Consider the following 26,195-nt stretch of genomic DNA (forward strand, 5'->3'; position numbering starts at 1 on the left):
GAGGGAGGAGAACAGCATGACACTGGGGCAGATGGAGGGGGGAGAACGGAATGACACTGAGGCAGATGGAGGGGGGAGAATGGCATGACACTGGAGCAGATAGAGGGGGGAGAACAGCATGACACTGGGGCAGATGGAGGGAGGAGAACAGCATGACACTGGGGCAGATGGAGGGGGGAGAACGGAATGACACTGAGGCAGATGGAGGGGGGAGAACGGCATCACACTGGGGCAGATGAAGGAGGGGAGAACGGCATGACACTGGGGCAGATGGAGGGGGGGAGAACAGCATGACACTGGGGCAGATGAAGGGGGAGAACGACATGACACTGGGGCAGATGAAGGAGGAGAGAACAGCATGACACTGGGGCAAATGAAGGGGGAAAGAACAGCATGACACTGGGGCAAATGAAGGGGGAGAGAACAGCATGACACTGGGGCAGATGAAGGGGGGAGAACGGCATGACACGGGCAGATGGAGGGGGGAGAACAGCATGACACTGGGGCAAATGAAGAGGGGGAGCACGGCATGACACTGGGAAAAATGAAGGGGGAGAGACCAGCATGACACTGGGGCAAATGAAGGGGGGGAGAATGGCATGACACTGGGGCAGATGGAGGGGGGAGAACAGCATGACACTAGGGCAGATGAAGGGGGGAGAACGGCATGACACTGGGGCAAATGAAGGGGGAGAGACCAGCATGACACTGGGGCAAATGAAGGGGGGGAGAATGGCATGACACTGAGGCAGATGAAGGGGGGGGAGAACGGCATGACACTGGGGCAAATGAGGGGGGAGAGACCAGCATGACACTGGGGCAAATGAAGGGGGGAGAATGGCATGACACTGGGGCAGATGGAGGGGGGAGAACAGCATGACACTAGGGCAGATAAAGGGGGAAAATGGCATGACACTGGGGCAGATGAAGGGGGGAGAATGGCATGACACTGAGGCAGATGAAGGGGGGGAGAATGGCATGACACTGGAGCAGATGGAGGGGGAGAACAGCATGACACTTGGGCAGATGAAGGGGGGAGAACGGCATGACACTGGGGCAAATGAAGGGGGAGAGAACGGCATGACACTGGGGCAAATGAAGGGGGGGAGAACGGCAAGACACTTGGGCAAATGAAGGGGGAGAGACCAGCATGACACTGGGGCAAATGAAGGGGGGGAGAACGGCATGACACTGAGGCAGATGAAGGGGGGGGAGAACGGCATGACACTGAGGCAGATAAAGGGGGGAGAATGGCATGACACTGGGGCAGATGAAGGGGGGAGCACGGCATGACACTAAGGCAGATGAAGGGGGGGAGAATGGCATGACACTGGAGCAGATGGAGGGGGAGAACAGCATGACACTGGGGCAGATGAAGGGGGGAGAACGGCATGACACTGGGGCAAATGAAGGGGGAGAGAACGGCATGACACTGGGGCAAATGAAGGGGGGGAGAACGGCAAGACACTTGGGCAAATGAAGGGGGGAGAACGGCATGACACTGAGGCAGATGAAGGGGGGAGAACGGCATGACACTGAGGCAGATAAAGGGGGGAAAATGGCATGACACTGGGGCAGATGAAGGGGGGAGAATGGCATGACACTGGGGCAGATGAAGGGGGGGAGAACGGCATGACACTGGGGCAGAGATGGGGGGACATGAAACTGTGGGCAGATAAAGGGGGAGAATGGCATGAAACTGGGGACAGAGATAGAGGCAGGGGACATGAAACTAGGGGTAGATGAAGGGTGTATATGAAAATGGGGGAGAGATGGAGGTGGGATATATAATTTACAGGTGACTGTAGGAGGATTATACTTTGTGGAATCACATGAAAAATGAATGAGAATGGGCGGAGTCAACATAAAAGTGAGCGGGGTCAAACCTGTCGCGGCGCGCTGCGCGCGCCACACGTTTTCTTCCCTATTTCTAGTCTTCAACAGTTGGGAGGTACAGGTTAGAAGTGCGAGACCCGCCGGTAAGTAGAGCCCAGCCAAAGTCAATTGCCCAGGGCCCCGCAAACCCTGGGTCCACCATTGGCAACCACCCAGTGAGGTGCAGCCTTTGAAGGCTTTTGTTATTATGTTTTCTTTTTGTGTTGGATTGGTTAAAAGATAGATTAGAATCTGTAACTGGAGATCAGATAAGTGTGGATACCTATGTACAGTACATTACTTACAACTTCAATCACAGTTTTGTTCCTCACCATCGGAACCAGTACACATGTGTCACCAGACATATCCCAAACAGCAGTTCTCTTATAATTTTCAGACAGTTACATTTTTCAATATGAGTCCTAGGAAGTGTCTGTGGTAAAGACTATAAGAAAACCCAAACCACCATACAATGTTATCTGCAAACTTTGAGCCAGTGCAAAATACAGGTAGAAATGAGATCTCAAGCCTGTAGAATTGTGAATGCAGTCCAGGGCTGTAATGTAGAACTGACTCTGGATGAGTGCATGGTAAAAATGATATAATCTATGAAAACTGTAAACTGATGCACAAAAAGGAGTGAATATGTCCTACAACTTAAAGCAGACTCTACCAACTCCAACTCAGTCGCTATTATACTGATTCTGGCGCAGTTGGAGCTTTTTCTCTAGCCCCCACCCTTCCTGAGCAGTTACTTTAGTTTTACTACAATTAGGGTCTCTACATTCAGTTGGGCAGTCCTGGGCTGGAACAGACAGACAGGGACCGCGCACATGACAGCAGAGGGTATAATTGTGCTGATAACGGCAATGATTGCTCAGGAATGGTGAGCACTACAGAAAAAAATTCCAGCTGTACGAGAATATATGAAGCAAGACCTATTGAAGAATGCAAAAAGTTGGAGTTGGTGGAGGATGATAGGTTCTCTTTAATTAACACACATGCAGTAAGTCTTTCCTTATGATTGACTTTCTATTTACAGTTGTGTCATGTGTTCAATGTGTTCATGCAGTGCCAATGCAGCGGAGTTAATCGTAACACATTACCCATTGAAATCAATTGGCTGCTTATGTCATTCATAGTTGTGCCAAGGCCTCTGGATAAAGGGACATTCTATACCTTCATTACGTTACTCACCCAGTTTCCTTGGAGTGAGATGTATGCTTCCAGACCTTCTAGATTCTTTTAATCGCTCATAGTCCTCTTCTCCTTTTCTTGCCTCTTAAAAAGACAATACAAGAGTTTGCCTGTGTTGTTAACTTGCCTTTTTTTATAATAACCTCAGATCCACTGACAAATTCCAGTGTGAAGTCATTACAAAAAGTAGCATAGTTTGTAATCTAACACAGATGCTCTTAGTAATTGTATATCTATTTCGGAACCATAGACTGACTCAAAATTACTATGCAAATGATTGATTTCAATTATTGTATTTTAATTTTCCATCTGCTTTCTAAAAGAACAGCTGCAAACTGACTCTATATTGTCTGTTATATATGCACCCTTGCCCTTCTTTGCTGTTAATGTGGAAGCTTACTAGTAAGGCAAAGGTTTTATGTACGCACCAGGAAGAGTTCAGAAATAAATGGCATATTTTATGTGTATTTTTTTTTACTACTGTATAAGCCCATGTGCTTTGTGAATTGCAGTGTTATGAATAATGAAACGTAAATTATTAATATTATTATTATTATTGTTTATTTATATAGCATCATTAATTCCATGGTGCTTTACATTTGGGGGTTACATACAATACACAAAATATACAGGTACATATCGTACTAACAGTGATCGGCTGGCACAGTGGGGTAGAGGGCCCTGCCCGCGAGGGCTTACAATCTATGAGGGGAGGGGGGTAGAGACAGAAGGAGAGGGGGGAAGCTGTGCAGATGGCAGTGTGGTGATAGTGTTATTGGAGGTTGTAGGCCTTCCTGAATAGGTGAGTCTTCAGGGCCTTTTTGAAGCCTGTGATTGTGGGGGTCAGTCTTATGTGTCGTGGTAAGGAGTTCCAGAGTATGGGGGATGCACGGGAGAAGTCTTGGAGACGGTTGTGTGAGGAGCGGATGAGGGCAGAGCGGAGTAGGAGGTCGTTGGAGGATCTGAGGTTACGTGTGGGCAGGTAGTGGGAATTGAGGTCAGAGATATATGGAGGGGACAGGTTGTGGATGGCTTTGTATGTTAGCGTTAGTAGCTTGAACTCGATTCGTTGGGCTATGGGTAACCAGTGGAGGGACTGGCAGAGGGGAGCAGCCGATGAGGATCGGGGGGTGAGGTGGATTAAGCGAGCAGCGCAGTTTAGGGTGGACTGGAGGGGGGCGAGGGTGTTAGCTGGGAGTCCATGCAGAAGGGTGTTGCAGTAGTCTAAGCGGGGGATTATGAGAGCCTGGACGAGCATCTTGGTAGTTTCTGGGGTGAGGAAGGAGTGGATTCGGTGGATGTTCTTGAGCTGGAGGCGACAAGAGGTGTTGAGGGTTTGAATATGTGGTTTGAAGGATAAGTCGGAGTCCAGGGTTACCCCAAGGCATCGGGCCTGTGGGACAGGGGTAAGTGGGGTTCCATTAACTTTGATAGATGGGTCGGGTGGAGGGGCCATACAGGATGTGCTGAAGATGATAAACTTTGTTTTATCCATGTTGAGTTTGAGAAAGCGGGAGGAGAGGAAGGAGGCTACGGCCGCTAGACAATCTGGAACTCTGGCCAGCAGGGAGGTAATGTCAGGTCCAGAGATGTATATTTGGGTGTCGGCGGCATAGCAATGGTACTGGAAACCATGAGTTTCTATGAGTTTGCCCAGGCCAAGGGTGTAGATGGATAACAGGAGGGGTCCTAGGACGGAGCCTTGGGGGACACCTACAGAGAGAGGGCGTGGTGAGGAGGTGGTGTGCGAGTGGGAGACACTGGATGTGCGGTCGGTGAGGTATGAGGAGATCCAAGAAAGGGACAAGTCTGAGATACCAAGGGATGAGAGAATTTCTAACAGGAGAGAGTGGTCAACTGTGTCAAAGGCAGAGGAGAGGTCGAGGAGGAGGAGGACAGAGTAATGGCGCTTGGCTTTGGCGGTTAGCAGGACATTGGTGACTTTTGTTAGGGCAGTTTCAGTGGAGTGCCGGGGTCTGAAGCCTGACTGTAGTCTGTCAAAGAGCAGGTTGGACGAGAGATAGGAGGAGAGTTCTGAGTGGACGTGTTGCTCAAGAAGTTTTGAGGCGTACGGGAGCAGTGAGATGGGACGATAGTTGGCTGGAGAAGATGGGTCGAGGGACGGTTTCTTAAGTATAGGAGTGACAGTGGCGTGTTTGAAGGCAGAGGGGAAGGATCCATTGGTTAGGGATAGATTGAAGAGATGGATTAGGGCTGGAGTGATAACTTCAGTGAGCTTGGGGATGAGATGTGATTGAATCGGGTCGAGCGCGCAGGAGGTGAGGTGGGATTTGGAGATTAGGGAGGAGAGTTTTTCATCAGTGATGGAGGAGAAACAGGTCAGGGATGGGGAGCAGCGAGTAGTTGGGTGGATGGATTGTCGGGGGAGTAGGGTGAGGCTGTCTCTGATGGTGTCAATTTTAGTTTTAAAGTAGGAGGTGAAGTCGTCAGCTTAAGTGATGTCGGAGGGGGGGCGGGAGGATGGAGGAGGGAGTTGAAGGTGGAGAATAGCTGTTTGGGGTTGCGAGATATGAGTGTGGTGAAGTAGACCTGCTTGGCGGTGGTGAGTGCGTTCTTAAATGTGAGAACTGCCTCTTAGCCAAATGCTCCAAACTATTATATTGTATATAAAAGTCCACTTTTGCACCTGATATTTTGTAGAATGTAGTTGATAAGCAATACTGGCAGTGCTTATTATAAGTTGCAGAAAATCTGAAGCTTGTTCAGAAATACAAGATGAAAGCTAAGCGACTTGGCAGCAGCAGCCACATTTTTTGTAGCAGATGTCCCTGCCATTAAACCCAGTAGACCTCAATCATATCAACTATTGATCATCTTATCGGGAATGGCATACTGAAGGTATAAAAGATGAGAAACATAGGTGAGGAACATCTGTAGGTTTTACATTAGGAAAAGTAGGGGACAGGTAGAAAAAAGATTGGAAGATAATATAACTGAAGGATCAGACTACACACAAGCTAGGACTGGCCCACAGGTAAACAGGTGAATCCCCTGGCGTGCTAGATAGGCACCCAGCTCATCCTGACATGGCACAGTTAGGGTCGGTTCACATTAGCGTTTGGCTTCTGTCCGGAAAGAAACATGCAGACAGAGCGCGGCAAGCACATGGACCCCATTATAGTCTATAGAGTCCATGTGCTTAACTGCACATCGCTTGCAGTTGCGTTGGCATTCCGTTCAGGGGGGTCCTCATGCGGACTCCTTCCAGATGGAAGCCAAACACTAATTTGAATCGGACATAACACTCATTGTACTTCATACAGATAATCATCATGCAGCATCTCAACCAGGCTATTGATCACTATAATATACGGAATATATGAAACAACCCAGTTTATTTTTATATCATGTAAACACATTGGGTGGCTGAGCTGACATTTAGGTGCAGAGTCAGGGCAAACAGTATACCTCCACCCTGGGACCCATCTTCTAAAACAGATTGCAGGCAAGAGCAAGGCAGCAGAATACTGTCAGGATCCCAGGACAGAAACAATTAGTCTCCACGCACACAATTAAGTGTGCAATTTAATTGTCTTCCAATTTCCCTTCCATGCAGATATTTTTAGAGCATGTTCTATTCAGATCAATTTTCACAGAAAATTCATTAAAATCAATGTAAACGGACGACACTGGTATTACACACTTGGTTAAGTGCATGAAACCTTAGAGGCAGGGGTTAGACAGGAAGTTAATACTGAAAAAGACATTTTAGGAATTTGTAAATACATGTATTTGTCTATAGATGTATAGTGGGTCCCACTAGAATGAATTTTACTTCTGGGCCCTAGGTACCCCAGTCCAACACTGACTACACGATATGTTTCTAGTCTGTTACCATGAAGATACTTAGGTCTACGTATGAGTTTTTTGGTAAAGGATATTAGAACAGCACATCTTCTGTCTCTTGGGAGTCAAGTGGAAAGATTCTGAAATATGTATGGTAAACAGAAAAGAAATCCATGGCACTGCAGATGCACTGAGTGATTTGTTCTTTATTCATCATCAAATGGAATGTATTCAATCAGCAAAATGTAATGATATTATGTACAAGAGTAACCCTGGAATCACACAACTGAGTTTCACCTGTCAGGGGTTTTCTGATCCCAAATGGATTTTTCATACAGATGACGCATCCACAGGATAGGTCGCACCTATCTGATATTGCACCCATGTCCTGCACAAATTAACATGCAGTCTGGTCTTATTCAATCAAAGGTTGCGGAGCTGCAGCCATGTCCACTATATAGTGCTGGTTCCAGGGTATTGCAGAGCTGCTCCTGTTACTAGGGGCAGTCTATATTCAGAATTCTGGCACAATGTGCATAAAAACTAGCAAACATAGCTTATTTATGCCTCATATAGGAAAGGGAAGTGATTCACTGTGTGCAAAATCTGGGTGAAAAGTAAACCAACTAAAAAGTAAACAAAAAGTTTAAAGATATACAATACCACTTTTATCATCCAGCATGAGCCACTCAGATAAATTTGGCACATTTTTAGACTCTCTACTTTACCATAACTACTAGATAGATCATAGATAGAGATGAGCGAGTAGTATTCAATCAAATACCTCCCCGCCATAGGTATCTGTGTAAGCGGCCGAACACCAAGGGGTTAAACGCATCGAATATTCGATGCGCTTAACCCCTTGTTGTTCAGCCGCTTATACGGATACCTATGGCGGGGAGGTATTCGATCGAATACTACTCGCTCATCTCTAATACCCTGTTTCCCCGAAAATAAGACACCCCCCCCTTCACCTTCTGGATCACATACAACCGGCAGTCATGCCAGCACTCCGCTAATTGTTCCCCGCTTTGTTTGCCGATTGTTCCCCGCTCCAGCCGCTGCATAAAACATCCCCCGAAAATAAGAAAGGTCATATATTTCGTTAGCTAATGCTTCAGAAATTGGGAAATGTTTTTTTGATGGGTTTTTGTTACATGATGCGCTTTTTGTCGTGTTTTTTTTTTTTTTTTTTTTACAGTTTTTGCGGCCTTTTATTACTCTAGTAAAATTTATGGACCTGGAAATTTCCCTTTAAAATAACGCTTGCAAAAAACGTTGACAATGCATCAAAAATGTGTCACAATTTTTCTGCCTCCCATTGATTTCAATGGGTTTTTCACGGTAAAATCTGCCTGAAAATAGGTTATGTCATGTTTTTTTCCTCTAGCTGCAAAAATCAACTAGAGGACAAAAACTGCTACTGACTCCCATTGAATTTGCCTGCAAAAAAACTCTCATACGAACATACCTTTAGACTGAGGACCCACATTGCAGAAATATAGCTTTTTTTGATTTTCCAACAGGACTTGGCACTTGTCCACACTGCCAAAAGAACCGATCCCTGGTTTACTAACCACAGTATCACTGTGCTGGATTGCCAAGCAAATTCACCTGACCTTAAAGGGGTTGTCCCATCACAAGGATCCTATCTATACTGCTTGTTAATGTGGATGTAAGACTTTTCCTAAATACACTGCTTCAGCAAAACTGCTTTGTTTGTCCACTATCTTACTTTATTCAATTCTTTGTGGCCACAGCCCTGACTTAGCTGCTCATGAGTCAAGTGATGTATCTGCTGCTCTCAGGGGAGGGAGGAGGGGCTAAGTGCAGGGAGCCAGCCTGTGTATCTGGCTATTCCTGTGTCTACACCATGTGACCTAGGTCCTGCTCTCAGATAGGGGAGAGGAGCTGCTTTCATCTGTTCTCCCAGTTATCAGGCTAGCTAATTCAGTTGTGTTCATTATGGCAGAGACAGGCAGTCTCTGTATGTAACACAGATTGGAGTTGCTGCTGCCTGTACTTCATAGTCCAATATGGGTGGGCGGAGCTACATGCTAATATGGGGGTGGAGTTAAATGGCAGGTTGCGTGTGAAACCCCGCCCACCAAATGATGCAAGAAACCAGGAAGAAAGAAGTTTTTACAGCAGTAAAGACTGGTGAGTATGCGACGTGGGAATACCCCTTTAACCCTATAGAGAATGTATGGGGTATTGTCAAGAGGAAGATGAGAGACACCAGACCCAACCATGCAGAAGAGCTGAAGGCCGCTACCATACAACCTGGGCTTCCACAACACCTCTGTGGTGCCACAGGCTGATCCCTCCATGCCACATTGCCGCATTGATGCCATCATACATGCAAAAGGAGCCCCAGCAAGTATTGAGGGCTTTTTCTGTACATACTTTTCATATGGCCAACATTTCTGTTTTCAGTAAAAAAATTTTTACAGTTGCTCTTGTATAATATTCTAATTTTCTGAGATAATGACTTTTGGGTTTTACTTGGCTGTAAGCCATAATCATCAACATTAAAGAGGACCATTCATGAGTTGGGGCAAATGTGGCTTTATATACTGCTAGAAAGCCCATCAGCTTTCATGTTCTGTGCCCTGGGTGAAGATCTATCGGTGCTGGTACCGTAGCTCTTCACTGACAGAAGGGAGTTTCTGACACTCACTCAGGAACGCCCTTCCTCACAGCAGCGCCTATAGCGCTGTATTGTGAGAGGGGGAGGAACGAGTACTGGAGGGGCATTCCTCCCCGCTCTCACAGTACAGCACTATAGGCGCAAATGTGAGGAAAGGCGTTTATGACAGACTGTCAGAAACGCCCTTCTGACAGTGAAGAACTACGGTACTGGCACCGATAGCTCTTCACCCGGGGCACAAAACATGAAAGCCGATACTGTGCTGAATTCAGCGCATTGTCGGCCTTCTAGCGGTATATAAAACCACATGTGCCCCAAATGGTGAAAGGTCCTCTTTAACAGAAATAACAATTGAAAAAGTTCCCTCTGTTTGTAATGACTCAATATAATATATGAGTTTCACTTTTTCAATTGAATTACTAGGAAACAAATTACTTTTTCATGATATTCTAATTTATTGAGATGCACTAGTATATATAAAAATTCATACACAATACATAAATACCAGCAAAAAAAACAAGAACAGAATGGGGAATTATATAAAAATACCCGGCCGCAACTGAAGACACGTGAGAAAGGGGGAAATAAATTGCTAACACAAAAAAATTGTGTATAGATCATAAATGGTATATACCACCCAGTACTGATACATCACAAATAAGAGTGTCATAAAGTAGAATAACAAACACCAGGTCTATCAAAGTATTATAATTATGTCAATGTAGGAAGATGATAAATGCAAAGAAATGGCCGAGACCAGTAGTAATAAATAAACACAATAGCAAAATCCATTACATTTCATTTCACATATAGCAACAATAAATAACTATACTATATCTAAAAGATCAGGGCCCCTAGACTATATGCAAAACTACTGTAGAGGCAATGTGGTACCATAAATAACAAATACCAGAGTATTACGTACATTGGAACTCAATTTATACACCTAACATTTAAAGTAATGCAGACCTACCAATAGACATGATGCACAATGTGTTGGTAAAAGAATCCCTAACACTACCCCAACGCGTGTTCCACCTCTGTTCAGGCTTCATCAGTAGGCCTCCTTTTATCACAAACTTTCCCACTGTTGCTTCCTTCCCAATTCCCATTCTCTCAGTCCCCTTGGTCTCCCCATTATTTGTCAGGGTAACTAATATGTTCATATTTCCAGTTTCTTGTATTCCAGCCTATGTACAGTATGTAGCATACTATTACGCTGCTTCTACTTCACGTAACCCTTCGTCAAACCCAATACAAATAATTGCATGAAAAAAGAAACAAAAAACATGAAAACTATTCCATTCCATTAGGTAAACTGAATAGAAGGAACACATTTTTTGGCATGCAGAGACTTAGATCACAGTGGTAAGTCACTATTGTGCAGCTTTCCAGGTTGTATGAAGTCTTGCTCAATAATAAACAGTCATGAAGAAGCAATTTGGAGAGTCTGTCTCATTTCATAACATTAAGGATTAGCATATTGCACAAGTGCTATAATGCAATTGTCGCGTTTCATAAACAGGATTCACAGTTCGACCAGCTGACTGAGAGATGAAACGTATTCCTAATTGTCTGTTTTTACGCTGCAATGTCATTTTAATGAACAACTTCCTAAATGTTCTCTATAGGGTGCTGGGGAGCTTATTTCCAAGTGTATGAATTATTCAGAGTAACGTCTGAACATTAGGTAAAGCAGAATTTTAAAACAAAAATCACAGTTTGTATCATAAATGTAAAATAATACATTGGTACAATTAAAGGGCTGTTCCACAATTAAATATTAAAATTTCTCTGTTATTTCAGCCAAAATGTAACATTTTCCCAATTAGATTTAAAAAAAAAAAAAAAAAAAAAAAACTCTTTTGTGTTTAGTTATTGCTAGTACATACTTGTCTGTCTAATGTATCTAGTGCTCAGCAACACCCAGCAACACACTAGTTGCTCTGAGGAGTCTGAAGAACACAGAATATTTACAGTGAGTCTGTAACCAAAAACGACCATGTCAACTGAACCACACAGATAGATTTAACTATAGGTTAGACTATCGGTTGCGATGTGCCAGGTCCATGGTTGATAGGCACAGATGAGACATGGACGGTATCTGTGTGCAGCCCAAGCCTCCATGTATCCATTCATTTAATTCACTGAGCCTGGGGAGCAAAATGGACAGGTAAAGGACCAGTCCTTAGTTTTGCCATGTGTGTATGGGGCTATCACAAGATAACTGGTCAGTATGCTTGCCTTAAATAGCATACCATACTGACAATGGACACCTCCTTTGTGAATCAGAACATCTGTTGCTGAGATATTGCTGTTTTCGAGAATATGCAAATTAGTTATTTGAGTCAATTGGATTGTTGCCATTGCTCCAAATAGGTAAGTGGCAATGCCTTCATGATCCATGAGCTCATTTACATATTGACAATAACATCAATTCCTAGTTCCTTGAGTCATTGAGCTAAGCTGAACTGTTGCTTGGCCCAGTATTCTCGCGTTCGAGCTATGTCTTGCATAATAGGCTGTGAGCTTGCAGGCTGGAGTGGGTGTAATATGCATGCACCGATTGTGTTACAGTATACCCAGAAGCTTATCTCTCTTCATCAGCGTTAAACTGTGGTCCCATTGCTTCTGTGTGTACTGTGACATAATTGGTGCATTACACACAGTACCCCAGCTAGAGTCAGGCAACTTAGTGCTGTTTTGTAAATGCGCTGATTAAAGAGATTCTTTCATTAAAACTGCATTTTGTCTCGCTAACACGTAGGAATAGCCTTATGAGAGGCTATTCTTCTCCTACCTTTAGATGTCTTCTCCGCGCCGCCGTTCAGTAGATATCCCGGTTTTCATCGGTATGCAAATAAGTTTTCTCGCAGCACTTTGGGCGGTCCCCAGCGCTCAAACAGTACACAAGCGTACTGTGTAAGTAGCCACAAGAAAATGGGCGCAGGCATGGCAGAGCTGGCTGCGCATACATCCCATTTAAAGCCAGAAGAAGCCATCCGAAGAACACGTAGCGGAGAGGGTGTTCCAGAGGAAGAAGAGGCTGCCACTCAAGAGTTCTCTCACAGCACTAGGGACGCCCCCAGTGCTGCAAGAAAACTCACTTGCATACCGATGAAAACCGGGATATCTACAGCGCGTAGAAGACATCTATATATATATCTGTATATTTAGAAATCAAAAAATATCTCAGCAGCATAGACCTGGATTTTAAGGGGAAAATCACTGCATTCAGGAGAGCTGACTGTGTTGTTGGTTTTACAGAGTTAACCCAATTCAAGTCACATCATAAAATGCATACAAAGTGGGACAGATATACTAATACTGTCTAGAAGTAAACTTAGACAGTCTTAAAGTCTGATTTTCAAAGTGTCTAATGCTGTTTGATAAATCTGCCATATTCTTAGATTGTCTACTCTAACTTTACACCTTAAGGCTGGGGCCCCCACCATGCGAAAACACTGCAATTTGGCTGCGGCGGAAAAGATGTGACAGAAAAATGCAGCCTTTTGCGATACATGAAGAGTGGATAGGATTCTGGCTAATCCCATCCACACATTGCAGAAAAATATCTGCAGCGGAAATACTGCAATCTCAAAAACCGTTGCGTTTTGTAAATTGCAGCATGTAAATTGTAACTATAGAAATGCTGGCGTTTTCCATATAGGTATAATAGGGACAGAAAGTCCGCAGTTACCTGTATGACAATCACCCAGGTATATTTAGGCTGCTGTCTCTGTCTACCATATTACATCAGTAATTTGAACCCTACAAGCTACCATTACTGAATAACTAATTTAATATGTTAGGCAGACACTAAAAACCTTTGTCATTTGACCTTACATGAATGCCATATCATAAAGTCATTACTACAATAGTTTTAGTACACAGAACAAACATTAGAAAATATACAGACTCTTGCTCTTACAATGCTGCCCTGTGTACAGTATGTATTCTGCACCACCCTCTTCAAGACCATTATAGGGGATCAGAGCTACCTATTATGAGAAGTGTATATAAGCAGAGCAATGTGCATGGGCTTTGTATGTCAGGGTATGGAGTGTCTACAGCTTAGTACTATGGAGCTTTATAGAACTGTATTACTATATAAATGTTAAATGGCTGTATAATAAAGTCGTACAAAGGTAGAGCATGAACCAATAGACTGCTTACTGGGCAATATAGAGGTTATAGGGAGCAGTAATGGTGGTATGCGCATGACCCCTAACCAAACTATTGAATCTTTATATTAAATTATTAAAATAATGCAGTAAAATTAAGAAGACAATAGATAAAGCTGTGACGTGAGTATGTGTGTAGCATTTTCTTACGTGCAAGAAGTTTTTCTCTCTTTGCTGGATCAGGTTGAAAAACTTGGCAGGGACCTGAGCTGCAACATGATGAAGAATAAAATAACAATCATTGATTCAATAGAATTAATTTCATATCTACATTTATACACAAAGCAAATAAAACATGGGCAATAACAAATACTGCACTGACTGTAAAGGAAATTTATTACATTTTTATTTATATTTCATTTACTGAAACCAAATATACGGCAATGTAGCTTTTTTTTTCTAATCTGTTTTTTATTTTCTGATTGTATGTTTATTTATTCTGTTTTCTGTACATGATCATGGAGTCACCATCTTGTCAGATCTTCTCCTCTTCTCTGCTAACAGCAATGTAGTGATAGGCTTTGCAACAGTTTTATGGCCATAGGCAGCAATAAACTGGAGTAAACTCATGGAGGTCTGTTGGGGGAGAAGAGGGGCAACACAGTGGCTCAGTGGTTAGCACTGCAGCCTTGCAGCGCTGGAGTCCTGGGCTCAAATCCCTGTTCGAATCCCGCCAAGAACAATTTGGTTCAGCATGAGGGTCTTTATCAAACATTAAAACATTAACTAAGCAGTGCATTGTTACACAGTGGTACAGATTAAAGTTGTTACAGGATATTTACTTCAATGGATAAACAGAGTTACGCTATAGATGATGGTCCTCCAGCACCCTAACCCCTCGTTCACATCTGCATTGGTATTCCGTCCAGGGGAGTCCGCATGAGGACCCCCCCAAATGAAATACCGAACTCATTTGCAAGCGGTGTGCAGTAAGAGCACACGGATCCCCGTAGACTATAATGGGGTCCATGTGCTTGCCGCCAGATCTCCACAGGGAACATGCGGACAGGAAAGTAGTTCACAATCTACTTTCCTGTCCGCGGGCGGCAAGCACTCGGACACCATTATAGTCTATGGGGTCCGTTTGCTTTCACTGCACACCGATTGCAAATGCGTTCAGTAGTCCATTCAGGGGGTCTTATGCGGACTACACTGGCATCCTCCCCTTCCCAATTTTTTCTTTCTTTTTTTAAATGTAGATTGTAAACACCACATAGGGATCACAATGTACTTTTTTTTTCTTCCTATCAGTATGTCTTTACAGAATGGGAGGAAATCGACGCAAACACAGGGAGAACATACAAACTCCTTGCAGATGTTGCCCTTGGCAGTATTTGAACCCAGGACTCCAGCACTGCAAGGCTGCAGTGCTAACCACTGAGCCACCATGCTAGTTTTGATGCCTTCAGTGTGAATCTACAATTTTCCTAGTCATGAAAATACAGAAAACTCTTTGAATGAGAAGGTGTGTCCAAATTTTTGGTCTGTACTGTGTATATGCTCTTTGGTGGTTTATTATAATCTTTATTATCCACTTATACTTATATTTATACGTGGAATTTGCCACCTCACTACTTTCTTCCTGTATCTACTTTTAGTGTGGAAATAGGAAACTACTATCAAATAAACCCTATCTATTTTGTTGTAATGTTATGCATTACCTAGTTTTGTGATTGTTATATATGTGACATTAAAAGAAAAATTTGTATTTTTATACATACTTATATGTTTTTGTGCTCATGGATTTTCAATATCTGGTGTAGATTGCACTTCCAGTGAGCTATATGTGTATGGTATTGTGGAGGTTGTTGTTCTAAACAGACAAATCAGCGTCTTCACATACGTGACTGGTACCAGTGACCACTGATACCACTGATTGGACTCAGAGGTCATGAAAGCCTGGCCATAAGAATGGAAACCCAGAATGCAATGGAAAAGGGATAGGCAGTGAACAGCAGAACGCCAGGGACAGATGTATATTCCTATTTTGACGGGTGCTCGGAGGCCCTGTGGAATGCCCAGTGTGCTCCATGGGGTTAATTAGCATAAAGAAATAAAGTGGTTTAAAAAGAAATGGCAGGGACAACAGAAGTAAAGGTAGTAGGACAATAGCCTTTACAATAGGCTATTCAGACATCACTTTTTTCAATGACAGAATCCCTTTAAAGTTGTGCACAGGCAGTTTTATCAAGCTGGAGCTATCGTAAATGTGGGGACTGTTTACTGCCAGCGATTGTTCAATCCTTCGGAAGTACTATTTTGTGCAAAAGAAATGAAAGATAACTAAAATATCTCACAAAAACATGCCAGATACAGCTATGTTCAGAATGTGGAGATGAAAGAATAAAAAACAATTGGCTAAATTCTTTAGGCCAAAACTAAGCCACGTCCCTAAGGGGTTAAACACCTGGGTGGCGATACATACCTTTTTAGTGAATACAACTTCTCTTTGTCTTACACATACTGAACTCTGTTACACCCTGCACAGTTGTCACAAGTTGTCACACGAGCTGTTATCAAAAGGCAGAAAGAAGGAAGAAACGAAACTGAAAGAAGCGAGTAGTCAGAAAAATGAAACCAAGAGCTGAAGCTGAATAGTGAGAGAGTAAGGGGAGGGCTGCAGGACCCCCTATACTATATAAGGCAGAGGCGATCTCACCATCAGGTCAGAAAACTTTGTAATACATTGTTATTAAAAGGAATCAAGAAAAGTTATATATACGAATAACAACAAATTAGAAAATCATAGAAGTTTTCTATGTGAATCTTGGCACAGCATTTTTTCACATTACAGTATACAATACATTTATAAAAGGAGGATCATGTATCTAACAGAGCTATTATTACTAGTACATCATACATGACAGTATATACAAATATATATATACAGTGTCAAGTGATTTCTATATTGCTCCCTTGACACTTGTTATGTGCTTTCTCCCTTCTATATTGCTATTAATAACATAGCTTCATAACCACAGTCAATATTAAAGTGCGTAAGTGTAAAGCAGTACTTATAAAACTTACTATTGGGGTTCTTGTGTGGGCTGCGGAGCTGGCTGTACATTTATGTTATCCTGGTGAGCGTCTGCGTCCTGTTGCTGTCTCATTCTAGTGCTAAAATTATCACCATAGTTGGTATTTCTTTGAGACTGGTTGTTTTGCATTCTGCTCCCACTTCTTCCTCCGCCATATACATTTTGTCCATACATGCTGAGCTGCTTTCTTATTCTCTTCTGACAGAGTTATGGTGATAACTAGAGTAAGCAGATGAGTGAAGTAGCTGCTCCCCTCCCATGTCCTGCCTTGTTCTCATCATTCAGCTTCAGGGAGTTTCCACTCTCGCTATCAGGACATAAAAGTGACAAAATAACATGTTGTAGTTTACAATATAGAATAAATGCTGTATACTCAGAGATCAGGAAAATCTGAAACAAAAGTTCTCCTGAATGCTCAGTATGATAGGAACACTGCTGAGTATAGATGGTGAGGGCCCAATTCATTTTTATGGGGCTACCTGCATGCTGGTTTCTGACAGCGCCTTAGAAATAAAGAGTGCTGACCACACATAAATATCAGTTCTCCATTCGCACAGGGCATTCAGGGAAACTTTTGGGTTCCAGCAATCTACAGGATAGGGTATAAGTGTCATTCGTAGCCCCATCATATAACCCTTAACATATACAGTACAGCATAGTCTGGCTGTTAAGGCTCTGCAACATTTTTTTTGCTTGTTTTTCCCACATCCACATTGCAAAAACATTTCAGATTTTTCCATTTTACATATTCTTTGTGTGGTAACTTTTTTCACATGGAACCATTAATGATTTTGTTTAGCATTAGTTAACTATTTGGACTGCTTGAATAAAATTGCTATGTATTGTTGCTATTTTCTTGTATATATGTATGTATAATTTTTATTCCTTTTTTGGGGGGAGATGAAGGGACCTAAACAAAACAATTTGTACATTTCATCTATTTTTTTTTTTTTTTAGATGATTCACAGTATGAGCTAACAAACATTATATTTTGATAGCTCAGGCTTTGTTTCTTTTAGTTATATTTGAGAGGTTTGACGTTTTTATTATTTTTAATTTCTTGTTATTACACTATTTTTACTGTTCTTTATAGGGGTCTTGAATATAGGATCACTTGAACCCCTCTAGAGTATACTGCAATACTTCAGAACTGCAGTATATTTTACATTATAGTTGATATACATTAGATCCTGTTTGTACATTGACTCAATACACTTCTATACAAGACAGCCCTTGATAGACCTCCTGGCTGCCAAATCAAACCCTTGGAAGCCCTGTATTCTTGGTTCATGGGAACTGGAAGGGTGAGGAAGCCCAGGAATCAGAGTTCTCTTTGTCTTTGGTATAAAGTGTAGGTTCCCAGTAATAGTACAGCCAGCCACATAGCAGTACTTTACTATTACACTGCAATAATAACTAATATAATGGCACTGTGAAGGAAGGGGTTAAAGGAAACCTGTAATACTAAACATGGTGTCTTATCTCTGGGAAGCACGGTATAAAGCAAAAGAGAGCAGATGGTTTGCCTGCTCCGGCATTTCGGCAGCTCTTAAGCTGTCCTGTTGCTGAACGTGTTCCTCACGCCATGCCTGTGATTGTTCCGACATCTCAGCTGCTCGCTGGGACGCCATATAATGAGTGTGTTGTCGGTGTTGATGATCCGCATGCTCTGGCATTTTGGAAGCTCTGAAGCTGGCCTGCCAGTGAACTTGTGTCTTGCACTGTGCCTGTGATTGTTCCGGCATCTTAGCAGCTCTCTGGGACGCCATATAATGAGCGTTTTGTTGGAGTTGATGATCCGCCTGATCCAGCGTTTCGGCAGCTGTCAAGCTGGCCTGCCACTGAACTCGTTCCTCGCGCTGTGCCCGTGATTGGCCCGGCATCTCAGCAGCTCACTGGGAAGCCATATAATGAGCTTATTGTTGGAGCAGATCAGATAATATGCAAATGTGTGTACACAATCCACTGAGAGTTAGCTGAGTGTTTACATAGAGAGATAATAGACCTGGCTTTATCAGAATCTGAAATAAGCTGCTGCAAGAGCAGTGTAATATAGTATCTGAACATAAATTCATATCAGTCATGAAGCCATGTCATTTGCTGGGATAAAAAGTAGTCTATGTATTATTTGAGGTTACATTCTATCTATGTGCCAAATTTCATCTAAATCCATTCAGTCGTTTTTGTGTGATTGAGGAACAAACATCTAAACAACCAAACACACAAACTTTCAAATTTATATTAGTAGGATATTTATTTATTATTCATTTATTTATTTTGAAAAAAGAGATTAATTATAAATTGCATTTCATTGTTTAAAATCTCTTCATTTTCTGTGTTTAGGAGTCCTTGATTGACAGCTGTACACACATTCATACAGGGTTAATCTGCTAATCTTTGAGTAAGACTGCCTGCTGGATTCCTGTGCCCAGAACTAGCAGAGGTTTAATGACACATAAAATATCTTTGCCCATGTTGAGCGTAGCCAATCATGTTGGATAGCATAAGCAACTGAAGTGTATTCCATCTCCGGCCTCAGGGCCCGTTCACACAGAGAAAACGCGTGTGTATTTTGGCAAAATACACGTGTAAAAAATACACGTGTAAAAATAAGACTCCCATTGACTTCAATGACATTTTACACATGTATCTTGATGTGTATTTTTATGTGTATTTTAACGTGTATTTTGATGTGTGTTTTTACACATCTAAAAAAAATTTCATTGAAGTCAATGGGAGTCTTATTTATACACGTGTATTTTTTACACGTGTATTTTGCCAAAATACACGCGCGTTTACTCTGTGTGAACGGGCCCTAGGAACCAAAAATATACCTAAATGCTCACAGAAGCCCTTGGAAGATGAAGTTTCTATTTCAATTATTTTCAACCCTTTCTGGACATGCTACAGACCTCCAACAATCAATGGTAAAGGATGTGGAAATAGTGAATGTATTTCCAAAAAAAAAACATGAAAAAGGGCACTGGTTCTTTGGTTCCAATAAAGCTTTAATCCAATATGATAATATAATAGTCAAACAACCGGTTTAGGAAGCATAGCCCTTTCTCAAGTGTACATGATAGGGTCAAAGGTCAGATACAAAATAAAAACATTGTCAAGCTGTAGTTTAAGAAACAAGAGCATGGTACGTTATATACAGTTGTGCTAAAAAGTTTACATACCCCGGCAGATTTTTTGTTTTTTTGGAGAATTTGAATGATAACAAAAAAACTTTTTCTCCACTCATAGTTAGTGGTTAGGTGAAGCCATTTATTGTCAAACTACAACCAAAAACATCAAAATGACTCTGTTCAAAAGTTCACATATCCTGGTGATTTTGGCCTGATAACATACCCAGAAGTTGACACAAAGGGGTTTGGAAGGCTACTAAAGATAATATCCACACCTGTGACCTGTGTGAGCATAAAATTTGAGTGAGTTTCTGGGATCCAGACAGACTGTTCCATCTTTCCTCCAGCCGCTGACGTTTCTGGATTGTGAGTTATGGGGAAAGTAGGGATTTATGAACATACATTAAGTTACGTGGAATATATATTTTCTTACTAACCCAAATGAACCTAAAAACATTGTTTTGTGAGGATAGTAAGTCTGTAAATTTAATAGGGATTGGGAGGGTACATACAAAAGCAATAAATTAGTGGAGTTGATAGACCCCTAGACAACATCAAAATATAACTAAGTAAGGAACATCAAAACTAAAACGTAACTTTAATCAAATAATAAATTAAAAAGATCCCTATATAAGGTACAAAAGTGTGATTAAATGTCATATTACATAAAATAACTAATGGAACTGCCTTAACAGTGACCCAACACCTGGGGGAGTTTCAGGGAATAAGCAGAGATTCAGAGGTCAGGTTCATAGGGATGGGAAGGATCTAGCCCTAATCATTACCCTGTGACCCTTCATTGACTGCTGCCTGACAAGGACAGTTCCCAGTCTCTCCCTAGGTCACCCTAATGCCAATGATCCTCCTCCTGACGTGTTTCATCCCTTTATTAAGGGTACTCCTCAGGGAACCTAAAGGCAAGAAAAGTTTATGCTTAAGTATCAATCACCTGCCGTAGACAACAACCAAATCATGGCATTAGTAAAATGTCTTTTACTTACTTAGTGGAGCATTAAACACTGTAGCCAGAGCGGATCCTAAAGCAAATCAACTCATCCCTGTTTGCAAATAGTGAAACTCAATAAGTCGTCGTGAACAAGTCGGCTGAATCCCCACCTCATATGGCTAGTTAATCCAGGTATTCTTAGCTACATTGGCAGTTAATAATCAGATAAAATATTAATAATAGCAGATTGGACTGATAAACCCCAAAAGAGGAGGCTTAAAGGGGTATTCCCACCTCACATACTCATCAGTCTTTACTGCTTTAAAATCTTCTTTCTTCCTGGTTTCTTGCATCATTTGGTGGGCGGGGTTTCACAGGCACCCTGCCGTTTAGCTCTGCCCCCAAATTTGTGTGTAGCTCCACCCACCCATATTGGACTATGAAGTACAGGCAGCAGCAACTCCATTCTGTGTTACATACAGAGACTGCCTGTCTCTGCCATAATGGACACAATTGAATTAGCTAGCCTGATAACTGGGAGAACAGATGAAATGAAAGCAGCTCCTCTCCCCTATCTGATAGCAGGACCTAGGTCACATGGTGTAGACACAGGAATAGCTAGATACACAGGCTGGCTCCCTGCACTTAGCCCCTCCTCCCTCCCCCCTGAGAGCAGCAGATACATCACTGGACTCATGAGCAGCTAAGTCAGGGATGTGGCCACAAAGAATTGAATAAAGTAAAATAGTGGACAAACAAAGCAGTTTTGCTGAAGCAATGTATTTAGGAAAAGTCTTACATCCACATTAACAAGCAGTATAGATAGGATCCTTGTGATGGGACAACCCCTTTAAATCTAGATATTGTATAGGGAAGCTCACTAACGTATGTACGCTGAGTGCTAAATAAAAATACTGGGCAAAAGAGAGTTATAACAGATACCATAAAGGGCAGCTCATTAATCTGTGTACTCATAGTATTGAGTAATAAATGCTAGGCAAAAATGGATTATAGAATAGAACCAGGAGTTTGTATATGCCATATGCCGCGTTAGAGACATTAGGCAAAATAGATTAAAGATCGAAGCCAGGAGTTTTGAGTGTAGGGAATGTTAGATTGACAGATCAACATCTTAGAAACCACAAATTAAATCCAATCCACACTTAATCCAATCTAGCAAAACTCCTCGAAAAAGACAGAGACAATAGGGAGTATAATAAGATCTTATATTGTAAAAAAATAAATACATAGGAGAGCTAATACTAAGCACTAGGATATTGTTTAAAGAGGTAGACTATAGACAAAAAGGGGTAGAAGGGATAAACAAACTACTCAAAATTATCAGTAGGTTAACCATGGGGCTTTCTAGTGGTATATAATACTGCACATTGATAAGGACATGAACGGTCCTCTTTATGAGTGTTTATTTTAAGGCCAGATATCGTGAAAATGCTTCCAAAATCCTAAATAGACTTGGAAGAGATGCCAGGGGTTTTGTGAGTCACAATCAGATTGTCTATAAAGAGACTAGTTTTGTATGTATTAGGCCCAATAGTGGGTAGATCTAAGTGGGCAGTCCTGGTGAGTGCCTCTGAAAATAGAATGGTTGGGGTGAGAAATTTGGGGGTTTCAGGTGGGTGAGTGGGTTGGATTAAATTGCTCTTAGAGACTGAAGAACAAGCCCACTATAAGCCATTCTCTGTAGGACCCCTAACAGGTGATACCAGGAGACATTGTCAAAGGCCTTTTCTGATCTAGTTAAAACGCATCCTGCAAGTAACTGTCATGTAAACTGCAATAAGAGATCAGTAAATCCCCACTGATCAGCTGTATGAAGGGGCCATGGTGCTGTTTATATCACACATTGTCTGTTTACACTGACCATGTCATGTGATTACAGTCTTGTCACATAGATGTGTATAGGACGAGGCTGTAGTTACATTACATGGCCGCTAAGAAATGAATGACACTATGTAAACAGTGAAGGGGTCATAGCGCTTACACGGGTACCACAGTTTATTAAAACAACTGATCCTGGGGGTCCTGGTTTGGAACCCCATTGATTTTTTTTAACCTTTTTTTACCTTCAAATCTGGTGCCCAGTGAATTACTGTATATTGGCCAATTTACAGACATTATCTAGGGCTTGTCTCCTCTATATAAATCCAACATGATCTAGATGTACTGGGGAGAATAGCAATGAACTGAAACATGTGTATAACATGCAGAAATCACAACTCAATCTACATTATCCACTCACTCACTTTGAAAAACTGTGCAAGTGTCCTGCCCTGGTCTCGAGAATTATCTGCACCACCAATAACCTTGATCTTGAGAAATTGAGAATTCCCTTGCATGGACCGAAGTGGACCAAGAACAGGGAGCTGCAGGTAAGCGGACACCGTGGGGGTTGGGGATTTGGGGGTGTGGGGTTTTGGGGGGGGAGTTGGGGTTTGTAGTACTAACACGCTCAGCTTGGCTATTCCTTAGTACTACTAACACGCCCAGCTGAGCTATTACACTAAGGAATAGCCGAGCTGAGTGTGTTAGTAGTACTAAGGAATAGCAAGCTGAGTGTGTAGGAGATGTAGGAGAGCTGGCAGATATGCAGCAGACTAACACGCTCAGCTTGGCTATTCCTTAGTACTACTAACACGCCCAGCTGGGCTATTGCACTAAGGAATAGCCGAGCTGAGAGTGTTAGTAGTTTGCAAAGAACAAAGTAGTCAGCGGCACTACTGCGACAGCGCTCGTATTCACAATCTTGTGTCAGTATTGGCAAATCTTCCGGCTGTAACAGCCAAAAAACCATGGAATAAATTAAATCCCAGGGTGGTGCTCACTGTGAAAAAATCTAGACAGGCAGTGACATATGTGAAATGTAGAAAATAGGGCACTCACCCGCCACGGGATACATAAAACATTCGTTTTTATTTCATCCTCTTTAAAAAAAGATCAAACCTTGACCATCGGGATACAGAAGACGGAATGATGCAAAGAAACAAACAGCGATGATCGTTTCGTGCTTAGTGCACTTCGTCAGGCTTGGAAGCCTGACGAAGTGCACTAAGCACGAAACGATCGTCGCTGTTTGTTTCTTTGCATCATTCCATCTTCTGTACCCCGATGGTCAAGGTTTGACCTTTTTTTAAAGAGGATGAAATAAAAACGAATGTTTTATGTATCCCGTGGCAGGTGAGTGCCCTGTTTTCTACATTTCACATATGAGAGTGTTAGTAGTACTAAGGAATAGCCAAGCTTAGCTAGTCGTGTTAGTACAGGAGGAGTAGCTGGAGGGATGGTTGGGTGTAGTGCAGAGCTCTTTCATCTGTCCGGAGTAGCCGGGCTAACCGCACGGCCAGCTCCGCTATATCTCGCTATAGAAATCGGACCAGAATGGAAACTGCTGTGGACTGATTTTAGATTCCGCCTCCTCAGGCAGAACCAGTGTTGATTGGCCGAATCCCGTAGACTGGCCAATCAACGCTGGTCAATGCATTCCTATGCGAAAAAGTCAGCTCCGGCATATCGCAAGCTGACAGGGGATCCCGACATAATAAAGGTACTTGATGCCCCCAGGCATACTTCCCCTGCTATCCCAGTTGCATTCCAGGGTGTTGGCATCATTTGCTGAGGTGTGATAGTGGACTTGGTGACCCTCCTGAGTCGAATGGTAGGATCCCTTGTAGCGAAGCATTTTCTCCCATAGACTATAATGGGGTTCGATATTCGATCGAATAGTCGAATATTGAGCGGCTATTTGAAACGAATATCGAATCTCGAACATTTTACTGTTCGCTCATCTCTAGTGTTGGCCCAGTTTCTCATGAGCTTTATCTAGTCTGGCCTTAAGGGTAATGACCGAGAGGGTGTTCAGTGTTGCTGGTGGCGTTGTAACACCAAACTGTTTTCTGCTAGCGTGGAAAAATTACTTTTGTCAAAATAAAACAGGCATGAATAAGTGAGGATTTCCACATACCTCTGGCTGATGTCTCCAAATCCAGGTGCCAGGTGTTCTCTGTGTCATGTTCCATTTACTGTATCGTTGATGCTGCCTGTTACTCTTTACTGTCTGCGATTCATATTGACACAGCTACCATCTCTGCCACCACTCAGCCTGACATGTCCTACAGCCTGGTACATTCTATGATTCCCTCTTGTATGGTCACACATGTTACCACATCTATCACCATTGCCACCACTCATCCGGACATATCCTGCATCCTTGTCCATCGCATTCCACTATACCACACTTTTGGTACCACAGTTTTGGCATTAAAAAAACAAAACCATTTTGAGTTCACATCTGTTCCCATAAGGAGATTGTTTTTGGTGGCCTTTTTTTTAAAAAAAAAAAAGTCAATTCGTCATCATTTTAAAAACAAGGCATTTTGTTAGTGATGGGAGAAGTTTCGATACACATGTACTGTATAATATGACATGAGCGCTCTACCTTTTCTTTTCCTCATCATACTCTTTTGCTATATTGGTTGTTGCTCCGAGCTTTTTGTTTCACTGTTACGTGACGCCATGCAGGCGCTATTTGTTTGGTATTGTGTCATTCCTTTTCTATACTGTAATACTTTAAAATCTCAATCATTTCAATTTTCCCGATAAACTGTATGTTGATCTACTCAGTTACATCTGTTTTATAATACATTGCCCCCACATAGGACACCACAATCTACTTGTCAGTTTCCCTACAATATAACATGTCTGGCATTGTCAGTCATAGATTCATCTTTTCTTGAGATTCAATTCCATAATTAAAATGAATTTAATAAGGCGAATAGACCTCAGTTTTATTTAACAATATTGTGTCCTTATTTACACATTTGCTTAGTGGACGCTGCCTGCGATTCTCCATAAAGACACATTTTCAGGGGTCTGACATTAGCAATTAATCACTTGTGAAATACATGTTTATAAATTAGCTGTCAAAGGGAGAAAATGTGATTGCTATTCTCCACTGACATTTAACTAGGTTTCCATAGCAACCACATCTCCAAGAAATTAAAATGTACAAATAACATGGGCGCTAGATGAATCTGCATTGACCTGGGATAAAGGTGTTAACAAAATAAGAATCAGTGAAATCTCAGATGTTTCTGAAGTGTATTTTCATAATCATATAGGATGCACATGAATGATATTGTGGTGTCCTTGGTTACATTTACGTTTATTTAATCACATATTTTGCATTAATATGTTAAAGAGAGTCTACCATCACCAACAAGTGCTATTAAACCATTTACACAACAGACACATGAACGTGATCAATAGTAGTGTGACATCACACGGTAGCATTAAATTCAATGTCAGTAAATGGGGGCTATTCACATAACTGTTATTTTGTCGGTCTGTTGT

The 26,195-nt window shown here is 42.1% G+C and overlaps 1 protein-coding gene across 2 annotated transcripts in view; it reads right to left on the reverse strand.

Annotated features, from left to right (window-relative positions):
* EPSTI1 (epithelial stromal interaction 1) overlaps positions 1-16,944 on the reverse strand; it is a 76,616-nt gene extending 59,672 nt beyond the window's left edge. For both annotated transcript variants that reach the window (XR_012715097.1, XM_075265472.1), the window contains exons 1-3: positions 16,741-16,944; positions 13,864-13,922; positions 3,073-3,156 (exon numbers count right to left, since the gene is read on the reverse strand). Coding sequence is in view for 1 of the 2 variants with exons in the window: in XM_075265472.1 (XP_075121573.1) it covers positions 3,073-3,156; positions 13,864-13,922; positions 16,741-16,925 (328 nt within the window). In the remaining variant the exon portion in view is untranslated. The remainder of the gene's footprint in view (positions 1-3,072; positions 3,157-13,863; positions 13,923-16,740) is intronic.
* Positions 16,945-26,195: the final 9,251 nt, after the last annotated feature.

Source organism: Leptodactylus fuscus, chromosome 2, assembly GCF_031893055.1.
Source record: "Leptodactylus fuscus isolate aLepFus1 chromosome 2, aLepFus1.hap2, whole genome shotgun sequence".
NCBI classification, from domain to species: Eukaryota; Metazoa; Chordata; class Amphibia; order Anura; family Leptodactylidae; genus Leptodactylus; species Leptodactylus fuscus.